The sequence below is a fragment of the Cervus canadensis genome, chromosome 5 (assembly GCF_019320065.1).
Source record: "Cervus canadensis isolate Bull #8, Minnesota chromosome 5, ASM1932006v1, whole genome shotgun sequence".
Classification (NCBI taxonomy): Eukaryota; Metazoa; Chordata; class Mammalia; order Artiodactyla; family Cervidae; genus Cervus; species Cervus canadensis.
This window is the reverse complement of record NC_057390.1, coordinates 3,147,937-3,175,404: the sequence shown is the minus strand read 5'-3', so window position 1 is coordinate 3,175,404 and position 27,468 is coordinate 3,147,937. Positions and strand designations below refer to the sequence as shown.

At 39.5% G+C, this 27,468-nt stretch overlaps 1 protein-coding gene across 2 annotated transcripts in view; it reads left to right on the top strand.

Annotated features, from left to right (window-relative positions):
* TMEM131 (transmembrane protein 131) overlaps positions 1-27,468 on the top strand; it is a 169,210-nt gene that overhangs the window by 75,159 nt on the left and 66,583 nt on the right. For both annotated transcript variants that reach the window (XM_043467855.1, XM_043467853.1), the window contains exons 4-5: positions 117-185; positions 17,159-17,282. In XM_043467855.1, the coding sequence (XP_043323790.1) occupies positions 117-185; positions 17,159-17,282 (193 nt within the window). The remainder of the gene's footprint in view (positions 1-116; positions 186-17,158; positions 17,283-27,468) is intronic.

Sequence of the window (27,468 nt, the reverse complement as noted above, 5' to 3'; positions counted from 1 at the left end):
TAGACTCCGTTTTTCTAGATACTCTGTCATAAAAAAACTCAAGTGTCTGACTTTGGTTTGGGGAGATATATAGTTTGAAAAATTGCTTCTTAACACTGTTTTCTTTTTACTTACAGTATATCTCTGTACCGGGGTAATTGCAGACCTATACGGTTTGAGCCACCGATGCTGGATTTCCATGAACAGTAGGTTCAAAGTTTTTTTTTTAACCACAGTTTTCCATTAAACCATTATATGTATTTTATGCATGCATGTGTCTTGCCTTTTGCCTGTGATATCTTGTATGAGAAAGTTACATGTTCAAGTCATCAGGAAAGTAAATAACCTTGAATACAGTTTGAACATGGGAAGTATCTATCATGAGTCTAGCGTATCGTATACTCTTTAACTTTTGAAGTTCGAAAAATACTTACACTTTAGAGTCTCTGATTCAGAGGATCCTATCTTTAGAAGCAACATTAAACTTAGGGTTACCTTTCTGATTAGCACTTAATTTCCATCTTTATTATTTAACATTTTTTCCTTGTGGATATAGAAGAATATATTAATTTGTTTGATACATATACTTTTAAGGTGCACACTTTTATACATCATCAAATAAATAATAATATCACCAACCCAGGAAGCCAAACAAATGCAGATCCTATAGGAAGCTGTGGATCAACCACAGAATTACTTCCTCAAACCATGGTTCTGCTTCTCTTCTACCTCTGGGTCTCAGGTTTTGCACATCTCAGGTACCCTAAGGGGAATACAAGTCTTCAACCCATATTTGGTTCCAACTCAATTTAGCAGTTAGGAAAAGAGAACATCTTAAATGATATAACTACTAGAGTAATGCTACTGTGATAAGTTAACAGAACACGATTTTTTTAACTTAAATTTTTTTGTTTGCCCTTCTGTTTTTAATAATTTTTATTAGAGTAAGATTGATTTACAATATTGTGTTAGTTTCAGGCGTACAGCAAAGTGAATCAGTTACACATGTACACATATCCATTCTTTTTTAGATTCTTTGCTCTTTTAGGCCATTACAGAGTATCGCGTAGAGTTCCCTGTGCTATACAGTAGGTCCTTATTAATTCCTTATCATCTGTTTTATATACAGTAGTGTGTATTCGTCAGTCCCAGTCTCCCAATTTATCCTAACCCCTCTTTTCCCCCCTGGTGACTGTAAGTTTTTCTTGTACATCTGTTACTCTGTTTCTGTTTTGTGAATAAGTTCATTTGTACCATTTTTTCATATTCCACATATAAGCGATACCATATGATATTCCTCTCTCTCTGACTTCACTCAGTGTGACAATCTATAACAATCTCTAGGTCCATTCATGTTGCTGCACATAGCATTGTTTCGCTTTTTTATGGCTGAGTAATATGCCATGTATATATGTACCACATGTCCTTTATCCTTTCCTCTGCTGATGGACACCTAGATTGCTTCCATGTCTTGGATATTGTAAACAGTGCTGCAGTGAACATTGGGGTGCACCTATCTTTATGAATTATGGTTTCCTCTGGATGTATGCCCAGGAATGGACTTGCTGGATCATATGGTAGATCTATTTTTAGTTTTTTAAGGAACCTACTGGTAGCTATACTAATTTACATTTCCACCGGCAGTGTAGGAGGCTCCCCTTTCCTCTGTACCTTCTCCAGCATTTATAAGAAGAAAATAATTTAAAGGGAAAGGTAATAGGAACTGTATGCAGATCTATTGAGTCAATAAATGAAAACTGTCATTTCTTTTAAATTTTGTCAGAGTTGTCGTTAACCATTTTCTGCTAGTAAAGACATTAAATAATTTCTTTACAATCTCAAACCTAGAATAGTCGAATATATCAGTCATACTTGTATAGAACCATGGTAGAGCAGTCAGCAGAAGAGCTATCTGCTAGCAACTCCATCTTCTTGGGTGTTTATATTCTTACAAAGATCATGGATTTTGGAGGGGCTAAAGAGAAGTTTGTATGCTTCCTTCTGTACCGGTAGATGGAATCTGTGTTTGCAAATAGTCGTTATATGAATAGTAAAACTGACTTGTGGGTATTGGATTTAAAGACCATAATGTTCAGATAGGAAATACATTGCTCTTGTTCTTGTCCTGTAAAAAGGTTGAGGCACAGTGTTGAGGCAAGAAAACATAGAGTTCTTAATGTGATCACAGTAATGTATCACCCAGTCTCCTTCTGTCAAATGCAAGATATTTAGTGAAACATGCCATGCACTTTGATCTTCAGCAAGAAAGTTCATTATTTTAAAAACAATGATGAGTAAAATTGTCTTTAAGTTTGTTCTCATCCTGAGTGAATCAGAAGAGAGGCTGATGAGCTCCAGTCTGGTACTGTGGCATGGGCCATGTTTATGATGACACCATGAGCCTGGGGACAGAGGAGATCAATGGACAGTAGCAGAACTTAAAATCTAATGTAGTGAGTTTTCTTACTTTAAAAAGCTTAGCAATAACATTCTAGAGAGATTGTTTCAAAAGTTATACCCAGTGTTTTTCACTTCATTTTTTAAACAGTTTTAAAAATTTAACGAATCCTTTAAGATCAAGAAGTGTTCAGGTATACTAAATATCTGAATTGGAATTGGTAATGCCTGTTTCAAATTATCTGTCACTCAGCACTTTAAAAAATGCACCATCCCCCAAATAGAAGAAATTGAGGTAAAGTCAAGCAAAATTCTAGACTAGTTTTAACCCTTTTTGGATCATGGTGGTTTCTTTTTTTAAGAACAGATGAAAGCTATGGCAACCTCTCCCTTCCTTTCCCCAATGCTTACATACACACAAAATAACATTTTGCATACAAATTCAAGGGTTTTATAGCCATTTTCCTCCAAGTCCATATCTAGATCCTTAAGAGCTAGTGAGGAATTCCTGTTCTAGACCACAGATTATTAAATCACTACTACAGAATTTGTTGGGGTTTTGCCTGATGGGCTAGTCATACATGTTCACTGTAGTAAACTTAGAAAATGCTTAAGAGAAAGAAGAAAAAAATTACCAGTAATCCAGCCACTCAGAAACACTAACACTGAACTTTTATCCTTTAAGTCCTTTCTCTGTGTACCTGTATTTATTTATTGAGTTACAGAAACATGACAATATTTTCGGAACATAAACTATTTCATAACCTGCTTTCTAAACATAATATTCCATGCCTTATTTGATTCCATCAAATTTTGTTATAGTATCAAAGATATTATGTTTTTTTTTATAGTATAAAAGAACGGCAAATTGTATGTATGCATTTTAAAAATTCATTTATTATTTTAAACTTTTTGTTTTGTAATCAGTACTGAAACTAATGCTTTAAACACAGCCATGACTTTCAGAAGAGAGTCCAAAATTATGATATGAAAAGATATGCAAAACGTGAAACATTTTTAGTTAAGATTTAGTCTAGAGAATAGTTGAGTATCATGCACAAAGAGAACTGATGGGAATCAGTGAATTAATGTACAACCAGAGAGGAAATAAATGAGATTTCTTTAAGAGACTGGTGCTGATCCCAGAGAACTGGAAATGTCCTGAGCTGAGAGCAGCTGTGGATGATGTGTTGAACATGTGCGAACAGACAAATGAACCCCAGGACAGACAAGGGTCGGGTCATACAGTGAGGAAGATTGCTTGAAGCCGAATGTGTGCTCTTAGGGACAGCATAGTCACACTGGACTGCTTCCCAAAGCAGCAAATCTATATGCTGCTGCAAGAAGTCGAAGTGAAAAACAAATTCTGTCCTTAATTTAAACTTTTCTGTGTCCAACCTGAGAGCACTGAACAGTTTGTTTTTATCTCATAAAGTGGATCTCACAGAAGTGAATCAGTAGAAGTAGGAGTTGGGAGCAAATGTGAACAGGTGTATTAGGGTTCAGTCAGAGGAATAGATCCAGTCAGAGACTTTTATATGTGTGTGTATGTATGAGAGAGAGTCTATGACTGTGTGTGTTTCAGTATGTAGAGTTTTTGAGGAATTGACTTATGTTAATATAATTGCGGGAGCTGGTTAAGCAGGCCCTCAGTGTACAAGGGCAGGTACTCAGGAAGGGATAATTGCCTCAGACTGCATTTCAAGGAAGCAGGGCAATCACAGATCCAGCTGTTGTTGGGAGTCTCTTAGCTAAGGCAAGGGCCAAACTGTCTTTGAAAGCTCCAGGTGTGTTATACATACTTTAAGAGGCTCCTCTCTCTGAAAGGAATTTTTCATGGATGGTTTCATGCAACCATACAGAAAAGTAGCTCAGTTCAGTTCAGTCGCTCAGTCGTGTCCGACTCTTTGCGGCCCCATGAGTCGCAGCACACCAGGCCTCCCTGTCCATCACCAACTCCCAGAGTTTACCCAAACTCATGTCCATTGAGTCAGTGATAACCATCCAGCCATCTCACCCTCTGTTGTCCCCTTCTCCTCCTGCCCCCAATCCCTCCCAGCGTCAGGGTCTTTTCCAATGAGTCAACTCTTCGCATGAGGTGGCCAAAGTATTGGAGTTTCAGCTCAGCATCAGTCCTTCCAGTGAACACCCAGGACTGATCTCCTTTAGGATGGACTGGTTGGATCTCCTTGCAGTCCAAGGGACTCTCAAGAGTCTTCTCCAACACCACAGCTCAAAAGCATCAATTTTTCGGCCCTCGGCTTTCTTCACAGTCCAACTCTCACAGCCATACATGACTACTGGAAAAACCATAGCCTTTACTAGACGGACCTTTGTTGGCAAAGTGATGTCTCTGCTTTTTAATGTGCTGTCTAGGTTGATCATAACTTTGCTCCCAAGGAGTAAGCGTCTTTTAACTTCATGGCTGCAGTCACCATCTGCAGTGATTTTGGAGCCCAAAAAAAGAAAGTCAGACACTGTTTCCACTGTTTCCCCATCTATTTCCCATGAAGTGATGGGACCGAATGCCATGATCTTAGTTTTCTGAATGTTGAGCTTTAAGCCAACTTTTTCACTCTCCTCTTTCACTTTCATCAAGAGGCTTTTTAGTTCCTCTTCACTTTCTGCTGTAAGAGTGGTGTCATCTGCATATCTGAGGTTATTGATGTTTCTCCCAGCAATCTTGATTACAGCCTGTGCTTCTTCCATTCCAGCATTTCTCATGATATACTCTGCATATAAGTTAAATAAGCAGGGTGACAATATACATCCTTGACGTACTCCTTTTCCTATTTGGAACCAGTCTGTTGTTGCACATCCAGTTCTAACTGTTGCTTCCTGACCTGCATACAGGTTTCTCAAGAGGCAGGTCAGGTGGTCTGGTATTCCCATCTCTTTCAGAATTTTCCACAGTTTGTTGTGATCCACACAGTCGAAGGCTTTGGCATAGTCAATAAAGCAGAAATAGATGTTTTTCTGGAGCTCTTTTGCTTTTTCGATGATCCATCAGATGTTGGCAATTTGATATCTGGTTCCTCTGCCTTTTCTAAAACCAGCTTGAACATCTGGAAGTTCACAGTTCACATATTGCTGAAGCCTGGCTTGTAGAATTTTGAGCATTACTTTACTAGCATGTGAGATGAGTGCAATTATTCGGTAGTTTGAGCATTCTTTGGCATTGCCTTTCTTTGGGATTGTTCTACAGAAAAGTAGAACAGATAGTAAATATATTCTTAAACTAATTCTGTAATTTAAAATTTCCCTATGTTCATATTTTTATTGATTTTTAAAAATCACTTGTAGCAGACATAATGTTTCATTCCCGTAGGTTTTGGCAAACATCTCCACATATAAGGGCATTCTCCATTACCATAGCACCGAGCTCACCAGGCTCCCCTGTCCATCAGGGTTCTCCAGGCAAGATACTGGAGTGGGTTGCCATGCCCTACTCTGGGGGATCTTCCCAACCCAGGCGTATTCTCTACGATCTCTACTGCAGGCGTATTCTTTACCATCTGAGCCACCAGGAAAGCCCATTATTGGTATTCTAAGAAAATGAACAGTAATTACAGAGTGCCGTAATTCCTCTATTTTGGTCAACTGTGGTGCTGTAGTTGTTTGGTAAGTGACAGAAATCTAACTGCAACGAGTTAAGGCCAAGATGAGGATATACGAAAAGGAATTCCAAGGACCGTCATACATTTACAGAAAGTTCAGAGTCGCAGTGGGGTCTGGGAACAGCAGGATGCATGCTACCCAGCACCCCAGGCCCTTCTCCCTGTCTCTTGCCTCCCCTCGCATGCTGGCAGCTGCTTCTGATTCTGCCCGCATCTTTTTCCTGCGATGACGGGAACAAATCAACTGACTGCCCTTCAGACCCACACTCTTGTAGCCTCCCTCTGCCAGGGAGTAGTAAAGCTTCATTTACTTCAGTTTGAACAGTCTCAGAGTAGAACAGTCATCACTCTGGCATAGGTGAAGGAGCCAACCCACCCTGCCCCTCAGACAAGGACAGTGGTTGGTAGTGGATGTATCTTCCAGGGGGTGTCTCTGTAATTATCAGGGTTTCACTCAGAGAAAGAGTAGTCCGCTGTGGGCAGCAGCTCCAGCTGAAGTCATCACAACTTCCATGGCCTGGAGAACCCCTGATGACCTTCATCCTCTTTAGAGCATGCCTTCCCCACCCTGCCTAGCAGAAGTAGGAACTGCCCCCCTCACTGCCTCTGTGCTGTTGTGTTCCCTCCACCGAGCTGGCTTGGATCCCCACCCCAGAGCTGGTTTAGTGTCAAGGCTAATTCACCAGGTGGCTCAGTGGTAAAGAATCCGCCTGCTAATGCAAAAGACGTGAGTTCCATCCCTGGTTTGGAAAGATCCCCTGCAGGAGGAAATGGCAACCCACTCTAGTAATCCTGCCTAAAGAATTCCATGGACAGAGGCGCCTCAGAGGCTACCGTCCTTGGGGTCATGAAGAGTTGAATACAACTTAGCGCCTGAGCATGCAGTGAAACTTTCTGGAGAGTAGGGTTGGCTCCCAAAGTCTGAAAAATGGCTTGAGAGAGCAGAGAAAGGAGACTGGCTTGAATCCTGTGGTTAGGGGGTGAGGCTGGGTGGACTTACATAGTCTGCGTTTCTCAATAGATCCAAGAGAGAAAGTATACAGGCTTTCCTGTGGGCTTACCCAGATGTGGGGCATAAGGTGAAGGGACATTGTAGGGCTTGAAGACTGTTTGTAATCAGGCATCAAAACTAGAGTTGAATTCTTCATTACACTTGACATCCTCTACTAACTTCTGTCAAAGCGTTGGTTATTGTTCTGATTCTTTCTTTTGATGTCTGTTCTCCTCCTAGACCAGACTATCAAGATGAATTTGTTGTTGGTCAGTTGCTAAGTTGTATCTGACTCTTTGTGACCCCATGGACTATAACCTGCCAGGCTCCTCTGTCCTCCACCATCTCCCAGAGTTTGCTCAAATTCATGATACACACTATTTATCTTTACATATTTAGCACATATCTCATACTTAATACATGCCATACATTATCTTCAAGTCCAACAAGATTGTCTGCTGATTTCTTCTGCTACAGTTAAATCTGTTTTGTTCTTAAGTGCTTTTGCTGGACTTCAGTAAACATTTGCTATACCTTTTCTTCTTGATCCAGCTATGTGCAGATTTAATTAATGCCCATGCTGTAAATGTTTCATTAGCTTCATATGTCTGAGTAATTTTAAGACTTGAGAAGTACCCTTAACCGAACATTTTATTTTTTTTCCAGAAATTGTTAAGTAATCAGAAATCATTGCTCACTATACTGTACTTTTACTTATGCACTAAAGTTTTTGCCTTATGTTTTCTGTGAACTGTTTCTACTGCTTGTGGTCATTTTTGCTAAACCAGAAGTCACTGTTCATTTTGAAACACCCTTTACGATATCTGGAAGAACTTTTGATTTGGATGAAATTTACCACTCCAGGTTGTCAACCAGGGTCTCCAAGGTGGTTTCCCGTCCTTCAGCAGAGACACAACTCTAGTTCTGTGGCTGCTGTCTAAACCTCCATGGCCTGAGTCCTCTCACTACCCTGCTCATCCCTACTGTCCTCTAGGTCTTTGATGTTTGATCAAATTAACTTTCGTCAAAAGTAGGCTTTCTTTGTTTTCATCCATTTTGTTTAAATGTATTCTTTAATTCTACCTTTTTTTCTCCTTTCCCTTACCTTTTTCTCCCTCCCCCCTTCTTTTCTTTCCCCTTTTCCTTCTCTATCTGTAACAGTTAGCCTGGAGAAATCTTGGACATGACCACCCTTCCCCTTTACTCACCCCCCTAGTTATTTATGCCAGTGCTGTTAAATATTTTTCTGTTTCCATAACAACTCCTTTTTTCAAACATTTACTGTAGTTTTAAAAGATTCTTTGGGTGAGGACTTGTTTCATTGAGTTCTTTGGTTTATGTAATTAAGTGCAGAAAATCTTGGTTTCAAGTCTGAAGTCTAAAGTAGAGACTTAATGGCTTTCTAAAAAAGTGGAAATTGAATAAACTTGCTGTAAATGGAGGTCTTTATTGTCAAGTTAAAGTCAGTTTATGACAGCCATTTCTCCCTAATCACTTTCTGGTATTCCCAGAAAATCAAGTAGGCCGTCTTTTCTAAGGGCTGTTTGGTGCTTTTTAGCTTTCCAATTTCCTGCTGTTCTACCAGCACCCCAGTTCAGCCTGAGGGCGCTGTGCTCAGACACTCAGTCGTGTCCAACTCTTTGTGATCTCATGGACTGTAGCCCACCAGGCTGCTCTGTCCCTGGGATTCTCTGAGCAAGAATACTGGAATGGATTGCCATTTACTCCTCCAGGGGATCTTCCTCACCCAGGGATCAAATCTGCATCTCTTACATCTCCACTGGCAGGCAGATTCTTTACCAGATGTGCTTGAGACGATGGTCAGGTTTTGTGGTAGTTGAGTGGTACAGAGTACTGCATATTGATTTGGCGCAACTTCCTGCCAGAAGTGATGTTAATAGACCCCTCTGTCACTGCCATTCATAAAGTTTGTCTGAGGGCAGCTGCTTAGCCATTTTTTCAGCTATTCTGCAGCATTGCATTGTCATCTTTCTGTGGGTAGAAAAATTGCCATTAACCACAAAATTGCAGCTTACTTTCCAAGCTCGTCTCTAATTCATGAGTGCTTCTTCCTAATTCTTTCAGGTCTCAGACTCTTGTAAAATATGGGCAGTTAGTCAGAAGCTCTGCCCTGTCAGCATAGAGAACTTCTGTATGATTCAGCTTGATTTATCTCTAAATAATTCACAGTAACCCCCTTGGCCCTACTTTGAAGCAGCTGATAATGGAAACAAGCAGGACCAGCACTAGCAGAGCTTTGAAAATCTTTTGTCTTTTTTTCACGTCTTACCTGTCTCGCCAGGCAGTCACACGTGATGTCTATGACAGGAGGATTCTAAGGTGGCCTCCAGATTCCTGGTCCCTAAGGAGTACATACACCTCCTCCCAATCATATTCAAGCAAACACTAACCTAGATGTTGCTGTAAAGAATTTTGAAAGTGTAATTGAAGTCCCAAATCAGTTGACCTTTAAGATTGGGGAGGTAATCTGGGTACTTGACCTCATCACACAAGCCCTCTAAATCTGGCTGTAGCAGTCAGAGACAGAAATGTCAGAGGTTTGAAGCTTGAGAGGTATTTGATGCAAGTGACTTTCCTTGTGTTGGTTTTGAAAATGAAGCGGCCATATGGCAAGATACTGAGAGCAACCCAAACTTTGCCAACAACCTGCATGAACTTTGAACTTTGATGCCCGAGACCCCAAGCAGATCCACCTGTCATGCTCTGCCTCGACCTGTGCCTGACAGAGTTGTCAGATGATAAATGGATGTCACTTTCACCCTCTCAGTTTGTGGTACTTTGTTAGGCAACATCAAAGCTGATGCACTGCCTATTTATTTACAAGTAAGTTTGTATTAGTACTTGACCATAGTTTTCCATGGTCTTAGTGTGGCCTCTCTCCTTAGCCTCCTACTTTATTGAGGAAACTGAGGTGAGGGAGAGACAGGGAGAGCTGTTTGTATGAGCTCTGTAGGCAGGTCCATCCAAGGAGTACGCCCTCTGCTTCCATGACGTGGACCTGTAGCTGCAGAAAGCCTGCTCCCATGCGATGTGTGACTGGGACAGCCCGCTGATGTACTCCAGATGTCTCTGAGCAACATAAGGAGATGACCCTTCTCCCCTGAGCAAGGGTTCATTTCTGGAGGGTGTGGCCCGGGGCCTCCCCTCTTTGATCACTAGAAAAAGAGCATGGCCAACCTCAGCAGCACTGCAAAGCAAGCTTTCTGACCCACCCCCACTTCCACGCTCCTGGCACCTCTAGGCTTGTTTCCTTACCCACGTCCTCTCCTATAGCTGGCCATCTTCAGTCCAGTCTTCTTCAGGGATCCTCCAGATTACCTGTCTGTCTTTCACCATGTCTGTTTGATCTAAACTGAGATTGATTGCACTGATGTCACAGGAGGAAAACATTAAGAACAAATTCATAGGAGAAACACTGGTTGCCAGGTAGTGTATAAAATATTTGAATTTTAAGAGCATATTTGTTGAAAGGGCTTCCCTGATGGCTCGGGCAGTAAAGAATCTGCCTTCAGTGCAGGAGACCCGGGTTCAATCCCTGGTTTGGAGAGGTCCCCTGGAGAAGGGAATGGCTGCTTACACCAGTATTCTTGCCTGGAAAATCCCATGAATAGAGGAGCCTGGCGGGCACAGTCCATGGAATCACAGAGTTGGACATGACTGAGCGACTAACACACACACACACACACACACACACATTTGTTGAAAAAAGTGTAATTGGTGAGCTTAGAGGGTGTAAGGAGGACATGTTTATTTCCCTGTGTTTTCATTTCACTTACATGTGTGCATAAGGCTTGAGGAAGAAGAGTTCTCCCTTCCATGTTGTCTTTGTAAAGCTTCTCCTTGTCGCAACAAGGCCAAAGTTTGAAGCCCCAGCTACATCTGTACCTACTTCTATTTTGTGGTTCTGTGACCCCTGCCTGAGATCAGTGAGCCTGTTGGTTAAGAGGTCTGGTTCCTGAGGCAGGAGGAAGCCCATGCACTGGGGCTCCTGAGGACACTCGGCCTCCTGCTTCCTCAGCATAATGCGTTGTTCCAGACCTGTCTCTGGGTGCCCTCCATCCCTGCCTCAGGAACAAACCTTGGTTCACCTTTGGATCTTTCCCTCGTGGCTCAGATTTAAACTACAGAAAGATTTAGGGCCTCATCGTGGCTGGGCTGTAAGCCATGGAGAAGTTTTGGACCAGGTTTCTGCTTCCCTGCAAAGCAGGAAACTCTTCTGTGGGAACCCACCTCTCAAGGGCCATCTGTGGGCACAGCCTCCTAGGGACTGCTAATGGCGTGCATCTTCTCTGCAGCCTTCCCACTTTGGGCAAGAGCTGGCAGCATCTGCGGTGCTGAGCTCTGAGAGTGGGGAGTATCTAGGTTTAAGCTTTAGAGACACCAGAAGGCATTTAACATCAACAGTAACAAAACTTCATGTCAGCATTATAAAGAAATTCTCAATGGTGTGTAAAATGAAAAGCAGCACAAATCGTCATCAGACTCTTAGAAAATGTGTTAAATGTTGACAGAAGACAGTGAAGAGTTCTTATTTATGTAATTTGTGGACCATATGCATATGAACCTGACTTTTTAGGGTAGTGTGGGAAGATTCTTTACCACTGAGCCACCAGCAAAGCCCTAATATGGAAAGAAGGTGGTGTTCTCCCATCCTGGAAAAGGCAAAATGTGTAAAACAGTCCCAGTCAACTGTAGATGAACCTGCAGAAGAAATGAATAAAGTGGTGGTATGTTACATTTGATGTTAGTTTAGGTGATACGGTATATGAGAATTAAGTGAAATGTGACTTAATGTACAACTTTAGATGTAGTGATGTCTTCTTCATCACTGCTGATATTGATATTATGCTTTCTCTTTTTTCTTTATTAGTTTTGCCAAGTAGTTAATAATTTATTAGTCTACCCCCAAAATGGTAATTTTTGACTTCATATATCATATCATCTCCATTTTATGTGTTTTACTTCATTGATATCCACTCTTACTTCTATTATTTCTTTTCTTCAACTTTCTTTTGTTTAATTTGCTATTCTTTTTCTAATGACATGGTTGCTTAGCTCATTAATTTTCAGGCTTTCTTCTTTTTAAATATGTATATTTACACATATGAATTTTATGTTAAGCACAACTTGAACTGTATACCACAAAATTTTAATAGTTAATTTCTTCATTTTGATTCATTTGCAAGTGGTTTTTAATTTTTATTCAGACTTCATCTTTGATCCGTGAGTTGCTTACACATGTTGCTCTGTTTATTTGTAGACAGTCTGTTTATCTGATTTCTAATTTAATTGGGCCAGGACTAGAAAATTCTGCATGTAAAGAATTATGGGAGCTTCCTTGGCTCAGTGGTAAAAAGAATTTGCCTGCCAATGCAGGAAACTTGGGTTTGATGTGGGAAGATCCCACATGCTACAGAGCAACTATTGACCCTGTACTCTAGAGTCTGGGAGCCGCAACTAGTGAGCCCACATGCCCTAGAGCCCATGCTCTGCAAAAAACCACCGCAGTGAGAAGCCAGCACAGCAGTGAAGACCCAGCACAGCCAAAGACAAATAAAAATTATTTTTTAAAAATATTATGAACAAAGAAGAGATATGACAAATAGAAAATAACTAGCAAGGTGATAGACTTTAATCGTAAAACATTGCATTTAATATAAATAGGCTAAACACACCAGTTAAAAGACCAAGATTGTCAGATTAAAAGAGCAAGACAAAACTAAACACACAACAGAAATCCAAAATACAGGAAGCAAAACTGACAGAACTAAAGGGAAAACAGACAATTTAGTAGTAATAGTTGGGGACTTAGATACCCCACTTTTGATAATGGCATTTGGAAAGAAGTAAACTATCTATTTTTAGATGTTATCTTCTTATACATACAAAATCCTAAGCAGTCCACTTTTTAAAAGTATAGAATAAATGAATTCAGGGAGGTTGTAGGATATCAGATCATATCAATGATATGATATAGATATCATATCAATATGTTGTTATTGTTCTGTTGCCAAGTCATGTCTGACTGTTTGCAACCCCATGGACTGTAGAATGCCAGGCTCCTCTGTCCTCAACTATCTCTCAGAGATTGCTCAAATTCATGTCCTTTGAGTCAGTGATGCTACTGAACCATCTCATTCTCTACCACTCCCTTCTCCGTTTGCCTTCCATCTTTCCCAGCATCTAGTGAGTCAGCTCTTCACATCAGGTGGCCAAAATGTTGGAGCTTCAGCAACAGTCCTTCCAAGTGAATATTCAGTGTTGATTTCCTTTAGAATTGACTGGTTTGATTTCCTTGCAGTCCAGGGGACTCTCTGGAGTCTTCTCCAGCACCACAATTCTAAAGTATCCATGTTTTGACTCTCTGCCTTCTTTATGGTCCAACTCTCACATGCCTAGATGACTACTGGAAAAAACCATAGCTTTGACTATACAAACATTTGCTGGCAAAGTGATCTCTCTACTTTTTAACACAGGGTCTAGGTTTGTCATAGCGTTCCTTCCAAGAAGCAGGCGTCCTTTGATTTCATGGCTGCAGTCACCATCTGCAGTGATTTTGGAGCCCAAGCAAAGAGACTCTGTTACTGCTTGCATTTTTTCCCCCTTCCAGTGATAAGACTGGATGCCATGATCTTTGTTTTTTTTCAGTGTTGAGTTTCACACCAACTTTTCCACTCTCCTCTTCCACATTCATCAAGAAGCTCTTTAGTTCTGCTTCATTTTCTGCCATTAGAGTCGTATCATCTGCATGTCTGAGGTTGTTAATATTTCTCCCAGAAATCTTGATTCCAGCTTCTGATTCATCCAGCCCAGCATTTCGTATGATGTACTCTGCACAGAAGGTAAATAAGCAGGGTGACAGCATACAGCCTGGCCGTACTCCTTTGCCAGTTTTGAACCAGATTATGAACCAGACTGTTGTTCCATGTCTGGTTCTAACTATTGCTTCTTGAACTGCATACAGGTTTCATCAGGAGACAGGTAAGGTGTTTCGGTACTCCCATCTCTAAGAATTTTCCGTAGTTTGTTGTGACCCACACAGTCAAAGGCTTTAATGCAATCAGTGAAGCAGAATTATATGTTTTTTTTTCTGGAATGCCCTTGCTTTCTCCATGATTCAGTGAATATTGGTAATTTGATCTCTGGTTTCTCTGCCTCTTCGAAAGCCAGCTAAAACATCTGAAAGCTGAAACATCTGAAAGTTCTCAGTTCACATACTGTTGAAGCCTAGCTTAAAGGATTTTGAGCATACCCTTGCTAGCATGTGCAATGAATGCAATTGTATGATAGTTTGAACATTGTGGCTCAGTGGTAAAGAATCCTCCTGCCAATGCAGGAGACGTGGGTTTACTCTCTGGGTTGGGAAGATCCCCTGGAAATCCAGTGTTCTTGTCTGTGAAATCCTTTGGACAGATGAGCCTGGCAAGCTACAGTCCATGAGGTCTCAAGAGTCAGACACAACTTAGCAACTAAACATCAGATACAAAAATATTTTATTTCTATATACTAACAATGAACAGTCTTAAAATTAAGACAATTTCATTTATAATAGCATCAAAAATAATAAAATATTTAATACTTATATGCAAACTTAACAAAAGTAATACTGTAAACTAAAAATGAAAAATCATTATCAAAAGAAATTAAAGAACTAAGTATATAGAGTCTGTCCCATACTCATAAATCAGAAAACAGAAATGAGAATGGCAATACTCCCTAAACTGATCTATGGATTCAACACAGTCCCCATCAAAATCACAATTTACTTTTTTGCAGAAATTGACAAGCTGGTCTTAAAATTCACATGGAAATAAAAAGGATCCAGAATTGCCAAACAGTCTCAATGTTTTAAAAGGAGACCAGCATTGGAAAACCGACAGTTCCCAATATCAGAAACTTTCTACAAAGCTTTAGTAATCAAGACCCTGTAACTCTGCAGTGTGGATAAGTGGGGAAGAATTTATATTCCAGAAATAGAACTTTACATGTATTGTAAATTGATTTTGACAAGGGTGCCAAGATCATTAAATGAAGAAAAAATCTTTGCAACAGATGGTGATGCTGCTAAGATAGCTAGATATCCACATGCAAAAGAGTTAAGTTGGATCTCTACCTCATACCCTACACAAAAGTGTGTCTAGAACTAAATGTAAATGTAAATGTAACAAAGCTAAACTATAAAACCTTAGAGGAAGACATTGGAATACATCTCCATTTTGCAGTTGTTTTTATGCAGTGGTTTCTTAGATACGGCTCCAGAAGTGAAAGTGACCAAAAAATAAAACATACAAATTAGATTACATAAAAATTAAAAACTTTTTTGCTGCAAATGATACCATGAAGAAAATGAAAAGATAGCTCACAGAATGGAAGAAAATATTTGCAAATATCTCCTAAGAAACTTATATCCATCATGTATGAAGAATTCTTACAGCTTCTTAAATTTTACTGTGTGCATAAGCACAGGGTTTCCTCATCTCTCCTTGTTGACATTTCATGATCGAGAATTATTTCTTTTTTTAAATTTTGGGTTTTGCCCATTTTTTGTCCATACTTCAGATATTCCTACACTCTATTTTCCAAATATTGCCACTTCTAGTTATGCCCTACATATCTGTTTTTCTTTTGATTTTTATAGCCCTTTTAAAGTGTTCTAAATATGTATTCTTTCATGCTGAATTCTGAGCTAAATTGTCAATCTCATCTTCTCAGCCATGAACAGATTTTTGTCTCCCTAGCCAATCTGTTACCTATGTTTATTGCTAATATTTTCTCTGGTTTTCTATATGATTATCTCATTTTGCTGGTATCTTGCCATATCTCTCTATGTATACTCCATTATGCTTATTTTTAATTCTTGGTTTAACTTTTCCAGCTTCAGGAATGCACTATTCCACATATAAAGCAATTGTATCTCTGTCAGCTACTTATAATTTGAGGTTTATACAAATGAAATAAAATTTCAGAAAACATAGGCCAAAATGACTGTGTAAGAGGATCTTGTAAAAGTTTTAACTGATTTAGAACATGAGGGTTTTGTTTCACATAGAGGGTAGGCAGGAAAACGCAGAGCAGAGATGTTAAGGGTGGAGGTCGTGAACATGGAGCCAGCCTGACCCAACTGGTGGAGACATAGGGAGTCACTTGTTTAGGCGGATGCCAGGTGACAGGGACCTTCATAGTCCTGAGGTCACAGAGTGGGGCAGAGTGGGCAGGCTCTGCCACGCACACTTTCACCACATGCCTGGTTCTGTGCTGGGCTATATGAGGAATACACAGTGCGTGTATAGCATAACCTTTGTTGTTATAGTACTGATAATCTTGTTGGGGAAGTAAGACAGGTGTCAAATAAGTAGAGATCACTCTGAAAAAAATAATTTATATTACATTTACATTTATATTGCATTATATTATAGAATTCTCTTAAGCCGTCGAGTGAGACAGCCTGTGCAAACATGGTTAGCAACAGAAGTACTTAAGGCCCGCATGCTGAGGAGGTTTCACTTTTAGACAAACTATACGTTGGATCCTAAGGAGAACATGAAAATACACCTGTGGATGTCGGATCTTGAGTGTGTGCTTTCTGTTGTTAGAGCAGGGACCAGAGCCAGATGACTTGGATTCAGATGAGGTTCCAAGTGTGGCTTTAGGCATGTTATGCTTTCTGTGCCTTGGTGTCCTTGCCTGTAGAATGAAGATAATAGCTCCTAACTCATAAGGCAGATATATCACATACCTTTGCCACAAAAGTTCACCTTCTAAATTGAAGAGCATTTATCAGTGGAATTTGGGGAGAGAAGGAGAAGATTTCAGAATTAGAGAGGCAGGTAGTGTTGCAGGAAGAAAGGGTTCTGACCATTTGGTTCCTTGCCTGCTTCCTCCTAGACTGTGGGGACTGGCCGCCTTACCTCCCAGTACCTGACTCGGTGTGGGACATACACTTGGCACTCAGAAATTTTATTTGCTGCATAGCTAATGAATGCGTTTTATGTGTAACTTTAGAAATAAATCAGTGTAATAAGTAAGTCTGTATCTTTGGGTTATGTATTTGTCTAAATCATTTTGATGATTAATTTTTTAACAACCAGAAATTAACTCTAGCACTGTAAATTGTCTTTGAATATTTGTGACCATTTTCTCTTTGTTTTTACAGACCAGTTGGAATGCCAAAAATGGAAAAAGTTTACTTACATAATCCTAGTTCTGAAGAAACTATTACTTTAGTATCAATATCTGCTACAACATCACATTTTCATGCATCATTTTTTCAAAATAGGGTAAGTTTCTCCACTACATTTGATGTTTCTTGAGATTGAAGGTGAAATGTCTAAATCTTTTTTATGTAATTTTATCTTATTGTAACTAAAATCTGATTTGAATGTTTCATATTTATTCTGGACTTCAGTTTGCCCCATTTCCTGAAAACTACCACTTCTCCTCTTCAGCACACATTGTTTTTCTTAACATGAAACAACCTAACAAATCAACTTTGAAACTTAAGCACTCTGAAAAATGTAGCATTCATGTCTTCAGTTGGTTTTCTTTTCCTTCCTAATAATAGGTAAATCCTCAGCGCTGTGTTGGTTCTCTTTTTCTGAGTAATAAGACACCAGAAACACCCTCTTGTTAGCTTGTGGTTCTGTAAGTCACCTTTCGGTGGGTTCTTTGCTCCAGGTTTAGTGAGGTTTTAATTAAGATGTCAGCTGGGCTGAGTCCTTGACTTGAGACTCGGGAAATCCACTTCTGGATTCATTTACGTTGTCAGCAGAAGTCGGTTCCTTGTGCTTGTAGGACTGAGGTTTCATTACTGGCTGTTGGCCAGAGACCTTTCCCAGTTCCCTGAGGCACCCACTCTCCTCGTCCCCATCTTCAAACCAGCACTTGTGTGTCACATCTTGCTCATGCTTCAGAAATCTTTGCCTTCCTCTTCCACCACCAGTGGAGAAAACTCTGCTTTCATTATGTCATTGGGTCAAGATCACCTGGTAGTCTCCTTATTTTATTAACTTAGAGTGAGCTGACTAATAATCTCATTGTATCTGCAGAATCCTTTTTATCAAATAATGCAAATCACAGGTATGATATCTCCTCATTCACAGTCACAAAGTGAGGGCAGGAAATTTGGGGGCCTGTCTAGGATTCTATCTACACATACATCCTCTAAAATTTTACTTAGAATCATTTTTATAAATACTATGCAAACTTGTTTCTATAAAAAAAACTTTGACAAAAAATTGATCTTAATAAATTTTGAATTTGAGAGAATGCATTAAGCTTTAATATATTGACTTCCAAAATAATTACCTAAATAGCAAATATCAGAGGAAAGTAAATTAACGAAGTCTAATTTCATCTTCCCAGGGTTTTCCCTGACTCCTTTGAAGAGATATAACTAAGTAATTAATTTTTAGTGTATAAATTTTCATCAGTTATTTCAATTTTTGCATTGCTTCTTTCTAAAATCCTGTTTCATCACATGTTGTCATTAAGTAGCAACTTCTAGTGTAAAAACAAGGCATATAATCTTTGACATTTTTAAAATTGAAAACTATCTTGTAAACAAGGAATGGATAAGTCAGCATATTTTGATGATAAAGTTTTAATTTGCTTATTTTGCTGAGTTGTTCTTTGTTTACTTTTGTAAATGGACTGATGGTCTCAACAGTTGAATCCCAGTGCTAGGAGAGACGTGTGTGTGTATGCAGCTAGCCTCGTACCCTCTTTCTGCCGATGAAGAGCTGAACCCCAGTTGGCTTTGCCGGTCGTCGTCATGCAGTTAGTGACAGGAACCAAGGTGAAGGTCTAGGTATACTGTTGGCTTCCCCAGGGATTTGTGTCATATGAAGCTACGGTGTGGCTCATATACGTTAGTCTGTGTATGGAGACACACTTAGGTACAGATGGAATCATCCAGCTTTCAGGCATTGCCAAAGTGTGGAGACATGTTGGGTTAAAAGGTAAAACAGTGAAGTGACATGAAAACAGTTTAAAAGTAGTTTACAACTACACTACAAATTTTATTTTTATCTTGTTAACTTAATTTGCTAATTCAAGCAATGTTTTGTTGTTTCTAAGCATCAGGCTTCATCCTTGTTAAAGGCCAGGGTTTTTACATTTTTAATGTTCCTGTCACAATACACAACAGAGCAAATAAATAGCAGCGTTACAGATAGAGTCTTACGGGGCCGTGTGGACAGTGCAAACCAAGTGGACTGAGAGGGGCTGGCAGAGCGCGTGGCCCGTCCAGAGGGACCAGCCCTCACTCCACTGTAGCCAGTGGTGGCCACATGGGCTTGTAAGCTCATGCACAGTCATGATTTTCCAGGAAGAGTCAGAAATAGGGACTTGCATATGAAAATCTCCCGATATTTACAAATGATAAATGAAGTCAGTTTTGAAAGACAGTGTAGACCAAAGGAAACAAGTTAAAGGTCACCAATTTGATGTTTCTGGACTGGCTCTCCTAGGGACTTGTTTCAACACGTGAATCTTACGCAAACAGAATAGTCTCCCTGAAAATTCTTCAAAAGATAAACTCAATGTGTATGTAGTCAAAGAACAAGTTAAAAGCCAGTCTGTGTTTTCCACTGTCAGGATATGGAATTAAACAATAAAATGATGTACACCTATCAGAATTTACGTTTAGGTACTCTAGATTTAGCGTGAATGGAGATAGCCAAAATCTGTGCTGTAAGTTGTTATTTTCTTATTCTTCTTGATTTTCATCTTTATTCCCTACAGTAAGATACTGACTTCAGAAGCTCAAGAAGTGGAAAGGTGGAACTAACTCTTGAGAAGAGGGAACCTTATTTCTCTTCCACTTAATTTTATGCCTATCATCGGAGCCGTTGGGGAAAAATAAAAAGAGTTTCTCATGTCCAAGAGAGCAGGCCCTTTCTCTATATTTATCCTAAGTCTAGTTGTCTTGTCATCTTTAGAATTCCTGGTCAGATCATATTTCTTTGAGAATAAAACATTTTCTGTAACTCACTTAAGTTTTTGATTGTTAACCAGTATCATACATGCATTAACTAACCAGTAGGAAACACAAAAAAGAGTAGTCATTATTTAAAAGGCCAAGTGTTACATAACCTTTTTTTTTTTAACCACATATAAATAATGCATCTTACCTGGAAGTCAAGAACAAGGGTAATAAAAGGAATGTGGTTGTGTGACAATATATTTTTCTATATATAACTCCTAATAATTATTTGTGGTTATAATTATGTTGATTAACTATAATTGTCTAATTAAAATTACATAATATTAAAACTGCAGTTTAGACCTATTCATCTTCATGGCTAGACTGCATATTGGCCATAAAATACATAATATATGGCTTGTTACAAAGAATATAGATATTTTTAATACTCTGTAATAGTCAAATTTTGATTAAGATAAGAATTGTAGAAATGGATCCCTTATTAGTAAGCAAACAAAAAGTATTTTTCCTTGGTCGTATAGAACCTTTTGTTTGATTACCTTTTTGGGTTAATTGAAGATTAACTAGGATAACTTTGCTTCAACCCATGGCTAAAATGAAGTTTTTACTCATTTATTTTAGTACGCGTAATATAATAATCTCTTTTCATGGGTTGAAGGTCATTAATGGCTATTAATGATAATTTTTAATTATATATAAAGACCTGGACATTTTTAATTCTATTTCAGGTTAAATTCTGATATCCATGCATGTTATTGGGAATTGAACAAAATATGGTAGAGCCAGTGATATGCAAATATTATTATACAGATGATAAAAAGAATCAGATTTGTATCTGTTTATATGGAATAATATGTTAATGTGTAAAAAAAGCACATTGTAGAATAGAATATGATGCCATTTTTTATAAAGTGTAGAAAATCTTCCCTCAAACAGCATTCATCCCCTTAAACAACATCTCTCCAATTTCCCCACCACCCAGAGTCTGCTAACCACCATTCTGCTCTCTGCTTTTATAAATTTTGTGTTTTTAGATTCCACATAGAAGTGATTGTTTTTCACCATCTATCTCACTTAGCATAATATCCTCATGGCCCTCCATATCACAAATGGCAGGATTTTTTTTTGTTATGGCCAAATAATATTCCATTGGATATGAATATACACCACAACTTCTTTATCCATTCGTGTGTTGCCAGACACTTAAGTTGTTCCCATATCTTAACTGTTGTGAATAATGCTGCAGTAAACGTGAAAGTGCATGTATCTCTTCAGTATCCTGTTTTCATTTCCTTTGGCTTTATACCCAAGTGGGATTATTGGATTATATGGCGATTCTGTTTTTTTTTGAGGATCTCTAAACTGTTTTCCATGGTGGCTGAAACAATTTACAGTCTTACCAACAGCATGAAAGGACTGCCTTATATCCACATCCTCACCAAGATTTTTCTGTTAATGACAGTTGTGAACTGATATCTCATTGTGGTTTTGATTTGCATTTCCTTGGTAATCAGTGATATTGAACATCATTACATGTGTCTGTCAGCCATTTAGATGTCTTCTTTGGAAAAATGGCAGTTTAGTTCCTCTGTGCATTTTTAAATCAGATTGGTTTTTTGTCACTGAGTTGTGTAAGTTCTTTATATATTGTGGGTATTAACTCTTACCCATTACATGGTTTGCACATACTTTTGTTTATTTATTTTCGGCTGTGCTGGCTCTTTGTTCCTGCACATGGGCTTTCTCTAGTTGCAGCAAGCAGGGGCTGCTCTCTAGTGTGGTACACAGGCCTCTCACTGAGATGCTTCTCTTGTTGCAGAGCACAGGCTCTTGAGTGTTCAGTTCAGTTCAGTCACTCAGTTGTGTCCGACCCCATGGACCGCTGCACGCCAGGCCTCCCTGTCCATCACCAACTCCCGGAGTTTACCCAAACTCATGTCCATTGAGTCGGTGATGCCATCCAGCCATCTCATCCTGTCGTCCCCTTCTCCTCCTGCCCCCAATCCCTCCCAGAATCAGGGTCTTTTCCAGTGAGTCAGCTCTTCACATGAGGTGGCCAAGTATTGGAGTTTCAGCTTCAGCATCAGTCTTTCCAATGAACACCCAGGACTGAACTCCTTTAGGATGGACTGGTTGGATCTCCTTGCAGTTAAAGGGACTCTCAAAAGTCGTCTTCAACACCACAGTTCAAAAACATCAACTCTTCGGCTCTCAGCTTTCTTTATAGTCCAACTCTCACATCCATACATGACCACTGGAAAAACCATAGCCTTGACTAGATGGACCTTTGTTGACAAAGTAATGTCTCTGCTTTTTAATATGCTATCTAGGTTGGTCATAACTTTCCTTCCAAGGAGTAAGCGTCTTGATTTCATGGCTGCAGTCACCATCTGCAGTGATTTTGGAGCCCAAAAAGAAAGTCAGACAATGTTTCCACTGTTTCCCCATCTATTTCCCATGAAGTGATGGGACCGGATGCCATGATTTTAATTTTCTGAATGTTAAGCTTTAAGCCAACTTTTTCACTCTCCTCTTTTATTTTCATCTAGAGACTTTTTAGTTCCTCTTCACTTTCTGCCATAAGGGTGGTATCATCTGCATATCTGAGGTTATTGATATTTCTCCCGGCAATCTTGATTCCAGCTTGTGATTCCTCCAGCCCAGCGTTTCTCACAATGTACTCTGCATATAAGTTAAATAAGCAGGGTGACAATATACAGCCTTGACGTACTCCTTTTCCTATTGGAACCAGTCTGTTGTTCCATGTCCAGTTCTAACTGTTGCTTCCTGACCTGCATACAGGTTTCTCAGGAGGCAGGTCAGGTGGTCTGGTATTCCCATCTCTTTCAGAATTTTCCACAGTTTATTGTGATCCACACAGTCAAAGGCTTTGGCATAGTCAATAAAGCAGAAATAGATGTTCTTCTGGAACTCTCTTGCTTTTTTGATGATCCATCAGGTGTTGGCAATTTGATCTCTGGTTCCTCTGCCTTTTCTAAAACCAGCTTGAACATCTGGAAGTTCACAGTTCACATGTTGCTGAAGCCTGGCTTGGAGAATTTTGAGCATTACTTTACTAGCATGTGAGATGAGTGTAATTGTGCAGTAGTTTGAGCATTCTTTGGCATTGCCTTTCTTTGGGATTGGAATGAGAACTAACCTTTTCCAGTCCTGTGGCCACTGCTGAGTTTGCCAAATTTGCTGGCATATTGAGTTCAGCACTTTCACAGCATCATCTTTCAGGATTTGACATAGCTCAACTGGAATTCCATCACCTCCACTAGCTTTGTTCCTAGTGATGCTTTCTAAGGCCCACTCGACTTCACATTCCAGTATGCCTAGCTCTAGGTGAGTGATCACACCATCGTGATTATCTGGGTCATGAAGATCTTTTTTGTGCAGTTCTTCTGTGTATTCTTGCCACCTCTTCTTAATATCTTCTGCTTCTGTTAGGTCCATACCATTTCTGTCCTTTATCGAACCCATCTTTGCATGAAATGTTCCCTTGGTTTCTCTAATTTGTTGGTTAGTTGTAGTTTTTTGGTTGAGTCTTCAGGATGTTCTGTATGTAATATCGTATCATCTGCAAATAACTTTTTCTCTTATTTTACACTTCTGAGGCCTTTTATTCATTGTCTTGCCTTAATTGGTTTAACTTAGGCCTTCCAGTACTGGATGAATAAGACTAAGAGTGGGCACCCTTGTCTTGTTTCTGATCTTAAAGAAAAACTTTCAAATTTTCATCAGTGAGTATGATGTTAGCCCTGGGTGTTTGTATATGGTCTTTATTGTATCAGGGTATGCTTCTTCTGTACTCAGTTGAAGGTTTTTATCATGAAGAGATATATTTTATCAAGTGCTTTTTTGTTGTGTGGCTGGATTTACTTTGCTAATAATTTTTGAGAATTTCTACATCTGTATTCATCAGGGATATTTATAGTTTTCTTGTAATGTCCTTGTCTGGCTTTGGTATCAAGGTAATGCTGACCTCATAAAATGAGTTTGGAAATGTTCCCTTCTCTTAATTTTTGAAGAATTTGTGAAAGACTTGCATCAGTTCTTCTTTAAGTATTTGATAGAATTCACCAGAGAAGCCATCTGGTCCTGGAGTTTTCTGTTTGGGAGGTTTTTGATTACTTGTTTGATTTCCTTACTTATTATTGGTCTATTGAGATTTTCTGTTTCTTCCTGATTCAGTCTTGGTAGGTTGTATGTTTCTAGGAATTAATCCACCAGGCTGCTCTCCTCTCTTCCCCCCAACCCAGGAGAGGTCACTGTCTCATGTGGTGTTGCCTTAGCATGGGTTGGGGAGTTGACCCAGGAAAATTCCTCTTACTATCTCCCCTGCAACCAGATTCTTTTCTTTTTTCTTTTTTTTTTTTGAATTCCATGGCATGCTGGAATACCTCCTCGGGAAAGGTAGACTCGGCAAGCTATCTCTTGTCCAGTGGTTTCTTCCCAGGTCCGCACTCTGCAGGTTCTTTCCTAGCTGCAACTAGACGGGATGGGGTGGGTTCATTGGTTCCGCAGCCTGTGCAGAAGTCTGTCCGCCTGTTTCCAGATACACAGGTGGGCAAGATGCCTCCCAGGTCTCCAAGTGTATGGCACCAGATCCCACAAGTCCCACAGAGGCACTTCTGCTGTGGATGGATATCTAATATGTTATTTTAAAGGGAACAAGAGGGAGGAATGTCTTACACCACCAGATTTAAATAGGAGGGTCAGGGAAGGCTTCATTCAGAAGGTGACAGTTGAAGACTGAAGGAGATGCATGCAGGGCAGTGGACTATATGGATGGCGAAGTCTCTGATATGAAAGCGTGACTGGTGTGCAGAGAGGACAGTGTGGCTAGCCCAGAGTGAGCAGGGTGAGAGAAGTAAAGGGGCTGTGGTGGGGGACGGACTCTGAAGGGCCTTGTAAGCTGATCCTGAATGGCATGGGACGCTCTCACAGGTTTTGAGCAGAGGAGTGAATGATAGCTTTATGTTTTATAAGGATCACTCTTTATCAGAAATAGACTCAAGAAAGCAAGGGGAGGGTAAAGGACGCTAGTTATATTGGCTGTTGCAGAATATCAGGGTTGTTATTAGTTTTAGATTATTATTTAATCATTATTATAATAAACTAATATCAGAATATCAAGATTGCTCTAAGCAGAGAGAAAAAATGAAGAAAGCTGTCAGATTTGGGATGTATTTTGAAGACAGCAGCAGAATTTTCTGAGGTGGGATTGATAGGAAGAGAAGCATCAAGAGTGACTCCAGAGATTTTGTCTTGAGCAGCTGGGAGGACAGAGTTGCCATCAGCTGAGATGGGAAAGGCTGAGAGGAGAGCAGGTTTCAAGAGCGTAGCCAGTAGTTCAGTTTTGGGTGGATTAGATTTGGCATTATCTCCTAGACGTCCAGGTGGAGGTGCCAAGTAAGCAATTGGTATTTAAGTTTGGTTTGTGAGGGAAAGGACTAGGCTTAAAACAGAAGTGTAGGCAACATTGTAAATCAACTGTACTTCAATTAAAAAATCAATTAAAAAAAAAAAGTAGCTTAACAGTGACCCCGCCGTAGCCACTGCTCTCAAAGGAAAAGGAGAAGCATTCACTGAAGGACGGAGGACTGTTCAGACGCTTTCATTTGTTGGTTTGCTTTCACATTCTGGTTTGGTTTTTCCAATTAAAATAAAATCAAGAAATCTGAAAAAAAAAAAAAGAAAAAAGAAGTGTTGGAGTCGCTGGTAAATATGTGAAACCCAGACCTAGGTGAGATTACCAGGGGAGCAGGTGGTCAGGGACTGATGTGGTACAAAGGTGAAAAACGTCACTGCAAATAATTTAAAACCAAAGTTAGCATGTGTTGGGCTACCTTCATTACCTTTTCCTACTGTTTTCTTTTTTCTGTAGTCAAATTAAATTTATTTTTAAGTTTGCAGCAAAGGGAACAAAAAGATAAATTGCAGCAAATCTGATGAATTTTTACAGGAAGATTACGTTCCTGAACCTGAGTTTATTGTTCTGTTTCATCACTGTTTTGTTACATCCTTAAGTGTCTTTTGGAAGTAGATTTTCCCTGTTATTTAGAAAATGAAAAAAAAAAGGAAATAATTGTTCTGTGTGTTTCTTGAGGCATCTTTTTTTTTCTTTAGTTGAAGGGTAATTGGTTTACAATATTGTGTTGGTTTCTGCCATATATCATCCTGAGTCAGCCACAGATATACATATGTCCCCTCTCTCTTGAACCTCCCTCCCACCTTCCACCCCATGCCACCCCTCTGGGCTGTCTCAGGGCAGCAGGTTTGAGCGCCCTGCATCATACAGGAAATCCTCACTGGCTGGCTGTTTTACAGACAGTAGTATATCTGTTTCACTGCTACTCTCAATTCCTCCCTCCCTCTTCTTCCTCCCTTGTGTCCAGTTTTCAAGTCTTTAAGTGATAAAGAGTTGATTGGATATTGGGAACTATCAGAGAACCTATACGCTTGTATCCAGGCTCCTTTTCCCCCTAGGGTAAAATGACATCGTGAAGTAAAAACTTCACCTTCCTTTTTACTCTTGGTCATCCTATCTGGGGTTTGATCAGTTTTGCAGAACTTTTTGACGCATCAGCTTTCGGTTTTCCTGATTTTTCCATTTTCTATTCCATTATTTTCAGCTCTTGTCTGTTCTGGTCTTCTTTTGCTTATTTTGGGTTTAATTTATTCTTTTTCTAGTTTTTCAAGGTGGAAACATAGATTATTAATTTGAGACATTTCTTTTCAAGATAAGCGTGTAATGCTATAATTTTCCCTCCAAGTATTTCCTTTAGCTCAGCTCACAAATTTTGATATGCTGTGTTTTCTTTTCCAGTTGACTTTGAATGTTTTAAAATTTCCTTTGTGACTACTACTTTAACCGGTGGGTTATTTAGAAGTGTATTGTTTCATTTCAAACTGCTTAGGGGTTTACCATATATCTTCCTATTACTGATTTTTGGCTCAAGTGTGACCTCCATCTAGCATCTACAAACTCCAAAGTTTCTATGTACCATATTGTGTAGCCCACACTCAATGTTTAGCAATGCATAAAAATTTTAGCTGAATTCATTTTACTGTCTTGAATGCTAACCTCACCTTCTTCCCATTATCTGCCTTACTCATGTTCCCATCTCTTCTTGAAGGTGTTTGTCTTTCCTTAAATTGGGGGCTGGTTGATACACAAGAAAGCTTACCATTTTTCAGATGATTTTTGTTTTTTATAATACAGGAAAGATGCTCTTCCCAGCTTTCTACATCCAAAGCTGAAAACAGAAGTCTCAGTGCCATAGATTTTAAGCTATAATTTGGGGAGCATTTAGAGTTCTAGCCACAGAGGCAGAATGAGAGAAGTTAAGGACTTTGCATATTAAAATGCATTCTAAGGCTTCACTGCAGACAGAACTTCATTCACAGTCTCAGAGACTTCAGTGAAGCAGCCCCATTGTTCTGCTGTAATAAAATTTTAATTTGCAAACCACAGTGACATTCTCAGTTTGCTCAAGGTCAGAGGAGGGGTC